The 6,927-nt window shown below is 43.5% G+C and overlaps 2 protein-coding genes across 2 annotated transcripts in view; both read left to right on the forward strand.

Moving 5' to 3' along the window:
* TACC1 (transforming acidic coiled-coil containing protein 1) overlaps window positions 1–6,927 on the forward strand; it is a 105,256-nt gene that overhangs the window by 25,116 nt on the left and 73,213 nt on the right. The gene's annotated exons all lie outside the window — the stretch shown is intronic.
* LOC103192073 (spermine synthase-like) lies at window positions 2,138–3,238 on the forward strand. The gene has a single exon (XM_007935000.1). The coding sequence runs from the start codon at window positions 2,138–2,140 to the stop codon at window positions 3,236–3,238; it is 1,101 nt and encodes a 366-aa protein (XP_007933191.1).

The raw sequence follows: 6,927 nt of genomic DNA on the forward strand, positions 1-6,927 counted from the left end.
AAGAAAAGGGTTTTTATAGTGTTACTTTTCCTGTTCCTCAGTGGACCGGATTGAGAGCAGGGTATGTGTTACAGGAACCAATAAGGTTAAAGCACCCTATTAGCATGGGGGCAGGAAGTAGAGCTGAAGCACTTCATTAACATAGTGGGCAGGAAATGGTTGGGGGCTTTCGTGAGTAAGAATCAGGTGCTTGGGTCTTTCGTAAGGGTTACGTGCTGGGGTTTGGTATGGGCTCTGGTCAGGCGCTTCCTTGCTTGACCAGTTCTTACAGTTCCCTCCAGCTTAAATCATTCACCCGCCTGGCTAGCCGTGTTTTTGCCTAACAGGAGGAAATGAAGTATGTGGCTGGTTGCCTCCATGAACAACTGCCTTTACCATGAGACCAGAAGAAATAGATGGTGCCTAGCTATCATTACTGTACACTTTGGTCAAAGATTCTGTAGAAGAATCCTGATCAAAAAGGGGGAAAATATAGAAAACAATTTCAAATTCTCATGGAATTCAGATTTTCTAGAGCTATTGAGGTTGGATGAACTACTACAACTATTGCTCTGAGCTAATCATTAGACCTTGAACCAAAAATATCCCCAGGAGTCTTCTTTAAACCAAACACTAGCGACTCCTCCTTGCGTGTTTCCAAGGGTATCACTACGGAAGTAGATTGCCCAGTCTTCCTTCTGAGGAGTGGCTTGTGGCTTTGAACTGCCAGCCTTCTGGTTAGCACTCAAATGCCTTAGGTACTATGCCACCAAAGCTCCCAAACCAAACACTAATTTAGTTAAGTTAGTAAAGAATGGCTGCCTAGGGCATTGTGCTGTTTTAAAGAACTGTCTAGATGGGATCAAGCAGACATCAGCAATTCAAAAAATTAGATAGGCAGCTTGGAGAGCAATAAGTTTATGTTAATGAGGAAGGAACAATTTGGAGAAGGAGGGTGAGAATGCTTGCAAAACTTGAAGAAAAAAAATCAGTTCTTAGTCTCACTAGCCATATTTTCAGTTCTCAGTAGCCATTTATGGTTGCTGCTGTGTGCCATGAAGTCAATGTTGACTCATTAGGGACTCTATATGACAGCATAGAACTGCCCTATAGGATTTCCTAGGCTGTAATTTTTATGGGAGCAGATCACCAGTTCTTTTCTTCTGCAGAGTGGCTGTGGGTTCTAACCACTGTCCTCTTGGTTAGCAGCCAAGCAGTTAACCACATGTGGCTACTGGCAGTCTTACTGGACAACTCAGATTATAGAACATTTTTATCATCACATAAAGTTCTGTTCGACAGCAACCCTCAACCACTCTCTACGTTAAAGGAATGTTTTAAAATATACCCATGCTCAAGGCCCTTTCACTAGACAAACTAAACAAGAGTCTCTGGAATAGAGCCCAAGAATCTATGTATTTTTTTTAAAAGCTCCTCAGATTATACAGATACATTTGCAAACCACTGAAGTAGAAGCATCTGTCTCCTTCACAGGAAGATCTGTCCTTCTGTTTGTTTTATCAGCCACACCTCCTCTCTCCACCACCACCTCTGCACAGCCAATTTATTCTTCCCCACACTTTATTATTTTCTATAATCTTTGTTCTTCCATTTTCATTTTTGGACTGTCTGCACTATTAATTAAAGGGACCCTGGTGGCACAGTGGTTCAAATGTGTGGCTGCTAACCAAGAGTCTGCTTCTGTAAAGATTTGCAGCCGATTAAGAAAACAGGCAGGACTTTTTGACAAGGGTGGATCCTAGCATTTTATTTCCAAGGAAATCAGAGAGGGCTGGGCTTGGGGTGGCGGTGGAGAGGTGATTCCGGGGGAACTGCCCAGGGTGGGCCCCTTGGAAGTCGGGCGGCACGGTTTAAACCTAAAGAGACCTAGCGGATGGCGGAAGCGCCACTTGACCCTGCGCGGGGCGCGGCCATTGGTGACGCACGCTAGGGAGCAGGCGCCCGCGTTTCCACCAGTAGCACAGCCTCTTCCTTGTTCGTTCCCCCGCCGGAGGCGCCCGGCCCGGACCCGCGGCCGCACAGCTCACGGCAGCCCCTCCTCCTCCTCCTCCTCCGCTGGGCCTCCCGCCGCCGACTCCGCGCCGTCCGCAGTCTCCCGCCGCCGCCTCCCAGGCATGGCCCAGTGCCTCGCCGCACTATGGCAGCAGCACGGCACAGCACCCTGGACTTCACGCTCGGCTCCAAAGCTGATGGCGAGACCATTCTAAAAGGCCTCCAGCCCATTTTCCAGGAGCAGGGAATGACGGAGTCAGTGCACACCTGGCAGGACCATGGCTGCTTAGCAACCTACACCAACAAAAACGGCAGCTTTGCCAGCTTGAGAATTTATCCTCACGGATTGGTGTTGCTGGACCTCCAGAGTTACAACAGTGACGTGCAAGGCAACAAAGAAATCGACAGTCTTTTGAACAAAGTAGAGGAAAGAGTGAAAGAACTGAGTCAGGACAGTACCAGGAGGGTGAAGCGTTTGCCACCCATAGTTCGAGGAGGGGCCATCGACAGGTACTGGCCCACTGCCGACGGGCGCCTGGTAGAGTATGACATCGACGAGGTGGTGTATGATGAAGATTCACCTTATCAGAACATTAAAATTCTACACTCGAAGCAATTTGGAAATATTCTCATCCTTAGTGGGGATGTCAATTTGGCAGAGAGTGATTTGGCATACACCCAGGCCATCATGGGCAGTGGGAAAGAAGATTACACTGGCAAAGATGTACTGATTCTGGGAGGCGGAGATGGAGGCATATTATGTGAAATAGTCAAACTGAAACCAAAGATGGTCACTATGGTAGAGATTGACCAAATGGTAATTGATGGGTGTAAGAAATACATGCGAAAAACATGTGGTGAAGTCTTAGACAATCTTAAAGGAGAATGCTATCAGGTTCTAATAGAAGACTGCATTCCAGTACTGAAGAGGTACGCCAAAGAAGGGAGAAAGTTTGATTATGTGATTAATGATTTGACAGCTGTCCCAATCTCCACCTCTCCAGAGGAAGATTCCACATGGGAATTTCTTAGACTGATTCTTGACCTTTCAATGAAAGTATTGAAACAGGATGGGAAATACTTTACACAAGGGAACTGTGTCAATTTGACGGAAGCCCTATCGATCTATGAAGAACAACTCGGGCACCTGTATTGTCCTGTGGAATTCTCCAAGGAAATTGTCTGTGTCCCTTCATACTTGGAATTGTGGGTATTTTACACTGTGTGGAAGAAGATTAAGCCTTGAAGACCACCAATCATGTGCTGCAAGTAGCCATCCTGACCTTTACATGCTTAGAGGACATTGGAACGAGAAGGGCAATTGATAATGAATTCCTTGAGGGTTTTCTTTATTATTATTAATTTAAAGGAAAAAGAAAGCAAATGGAAAATGTATATTTTGATGTGCTAGGGTGTTATTATTTTGCAAGTCAGCTTAAGGATGATCTGGCAGCACATGCCAGGCTGCCGTATGCACTGAACCCCTAGAATGTGATTTTTGTTACTTTTTCCTTCTGTGTGAGCTTCATTTGTTCTTTATTTTGCTTTCAGTACACCTTCAATTTGGATGTTTGGAGGAATGAGCATCACTGTTTTATTCCTGAGAGAAATTCTTTGCAAAAAATTGACTTAGATATTAAGATTTGGTGTTTATAAAAGAGAAATTTAAAAAAAAAAATAGCATTGCTTCCATTAAAGTTGCAAAAAAAAAGATTCTCCTCTGTCCTGTAGGGTTGCTAGGGGTTGTAATCGACTTGGTGGCAGTGGGTTTTTGACTGGTGCTGCTTACTCACCAATTTTACACTTGCCCATGCAGCCAGACACTGATTGTTCTTCCCATTTCTCCTTTTGGAGAAATGTTGTATCCGACTGCATCATGCATCAGTGCCTCTGCCCCTTCCCCTTCTGTGATAGGCAGTGTGTATGGGTCATTTTCTGAAAACAAGTTTGGAAAGGGGTTGTGCCTTGGCCTGGTGTGGGATGGAAGAGGAACCTGAGGCTTGTTTGCTTTTGTAGTGTGTGTATTGAGGGAGGAGGCACCTGTCTTTTTTTCTTTTAATTGTGATTTAGGTGAAAGTTTACAGAGTGAATTCATTTTCCATACAGCAGCTCACATACACTTTGTTTCATGACATTGACTGCAATGTCCCACAATGCAACAGCTCCCCTCCCACTTCCTCCCCATAGCCACCTCTTCCCTGTGTCCTTCCCTCCCATGCACTCCTGCCACCCGAGCTGTCTCCCTGTGTGTACACAGCCCTTCTATTCTCCCATGATTGATCTCTGCAAGGAGTGTATCTACCTAATATAAATGTTGAGCTCATATGCCTGTCTTTTGTTTGGCTGGAAGCCACAGGAGTAGGTTCATTTCCAGACCTGAATGGCAGCAAGGGGCCATAATCTCAGGAGTTCCACAAGGAATAATCAGAGCAGCAAACCTGGTTCCTCTTTTTTTTTTTTTTTTCGTGATTTTGAGTTTTGTTCCACATTCTTCTCCCACTCTATCCAGGCTCTCCTACATAAATCTCCCTCCAAGTAGTTGACAGTGGCAGCTGGATACCATCTAGTTCTTCTGGTCTCAGTCATATAGGCTGAGGATCGCTTGTTGTACCAGTTCTTGGATTAATTGTTTCCACGTGTCTTTGGTTTTCTTCGCTTTGGACAGGGAGAGACCCATCATTGCCATCTAGATGGCCATGTGCAAGCTTTTAAAATCCCAGTTGCTACTCGTCAGAGTAGAATGTGGAACAATGTTTTGTGTAGTATGTTACACCAATTGAGCTTGATGTTCCCAGTGACCACAGATCCAACTGCTTGCTTCCTCTGGGTAGCTGGCTATGGCTAAGAAGTCACTACAACCTTGTCTCTTGTCAGCTCTATTATATACCTGGGAATTCTTACAAAACATACAAATAGAGTTGTAGAAACGCTGTCTGCCAACCCTGTACATGGTCATGGGCACACTCTCCCCTGCATAGACATACCTAATAATTTAGCCTGTCCCTCCATCTATCCACCTGTAGGTCAGTCAGTGTTTGCCATCACTGACAACACAGTACTGTTAAGTGCAGAAGGGTTCATCTTTGTTGTCTGTACCTCCCATGCACCTTTTTGTGTCTTCAGGAGGAGGCACCTGCCTTGATCTTTCCAGAAACACGAATGGTTTATGTAATGTTTGAAAATTATCTAGGTATACATTTACTGTTGACAAAAATTAGAAAATCTTGATAAGCTAGTAAGAGAGAAAATACATCCATACCAGCAAGAGTTCCAAATGAAGGAATGAACTTTTAAAAGTGTTGGTGTATAGCCTGCCATATTTTTTTTCTAAATATTATTATGGAAAATCTAAACATAATAGGAAAATAGAACTGTATAATGAATTTCTATATATCCATCACCAAGACACAGCAATTAACATTTGCCATATTTCTTTTTTTTTTCCTGAAGTATTTCAAAGACAAGACATTTTTCCTAAATACTTAAGTACGCCTCTCTAAAAAATCCATTTTCCTTTATAACCTTAAGGCTGTTATCATTACCTAGTAAAGTTAACCTAATTAATATCATCTAACCCAGGACATGTTCACATTTCCCTACTTATCCCCAAAATGTTACCATTGGATCCACACGATGTCTGTGGTGGTTAAAGTTGTATGTCTGGGCCTGATTGAGTGGCTGGGCAGCTGGATGTAATTATTTCTCCATGGTGAGATTAGTAATTAACTTTATGATGAAATCTAGTGGAGCAACTGAGTAGCTGCTTTAGGGATGTGGTCTGCTTCCTGTATAAGCCACTTTGAGGAAGGTCTCTAGCCTTTTGGTACTCTTGAAGCTTGCATGTAGCCAAGTCGTTGTTCAACAGCCTGCCATGCCCTGGTGATCTTGGAACTTCATCTGGACTTGCCACGTTGTTTGGTAACATTGGGACTGTACCTTTTTACTTGTCAACCTTGGGCTTGGCAGCCTCAGCAGCCAGCAGCTCTTTCAGTGAAGAAAAGCCTCCAGCTTCAGTGGGCCAGGAACAGAAAGCAGAGCTGAAACCTGAGATTGAGGAGCTTTCACCCAGCCCCTAGAGCCTGGCATTTTGAACTTGGACTTGAAGCCTCCAAAATTGTAAGAGAATAAACTGTTTGTTCAAGCCATCCCATTTGTGGTATATTCCTGTCAGAGCTGTACTAGTAACCAAAACAAGGTCCATACTACATTTGGAATTAAGTCTTTTAAAAAGTAACTTTTTCTTGTGATTTCAGTGAAAAGTTTACAGAGCAAATTTGTTTTCCATTCAATAGTTGATACACATTTTGTTTTGTGACATTGATTGGAGTTCCTATAACATACTAGCACCCTTCCCACTTCCTCCTCGTGTTTACTATTTCTGTTCATTGTCTTTTCCTGTCTCCTCCTGCCTTCTGAACCTTATCCCTGGGCAAATGCTGCCCTTTTGATCCCTTGTGGTTGATTGTTCAAAGACATGGTACCTCCCTGGTGTTCTTGTTCATCTTGTAGGCTTGTCTGTTGTTTGACTTAAAGTTGAGCCATAGGGGTGAGTTTTGTTCCAGACTTGAAGGGTAACTAAAGGCCATAATCTCAAATGTTCCACCAGTCTGTATCAGACCAGTAAGACTGGTCTTTTTTATTACTTTGAGTTTTGTTCCACATTTTTCTCCCACTCTATCAGGAACTCCTTCTGTGATCCCTTTCAGAGCAGCCAGCAGTAGTACCCGGGTACTATCTAGTTCTTCTGGTCTCATGGTCATGGAGACTGAGGTTCATGTGGTCTATTAGTCCTTTGGGTAATTTTTCTTTTTTTTTCTTTTTTTTTAATTAATTAATTTATTTTTATTTGGGTGAAGATTTACAGAGCAAATTCACTTTCCATACAGCAGTTCACATATACTTTGTCTCATGTCATTGACCACAGTTTACCACAAT

This window comes from Orycteropus afer, unplaced genomic scaffold (assembly GCF_000298275.1).
Source record: "Orycteropus afer afer isolate SDZICR_OR568_19922 unplaced genomic scaffold, OryAfe1.0 scaffold00024, whole genome shotgun sequence".
In the NCBI taxonomy this organism is placed as follows: domain Eukaryota; kingdom Metazoa; phylum Chordata; class Mammalia; order Tubulidentata; family Orycteropodidae; genus Orycteropus; species Orycteropus afer.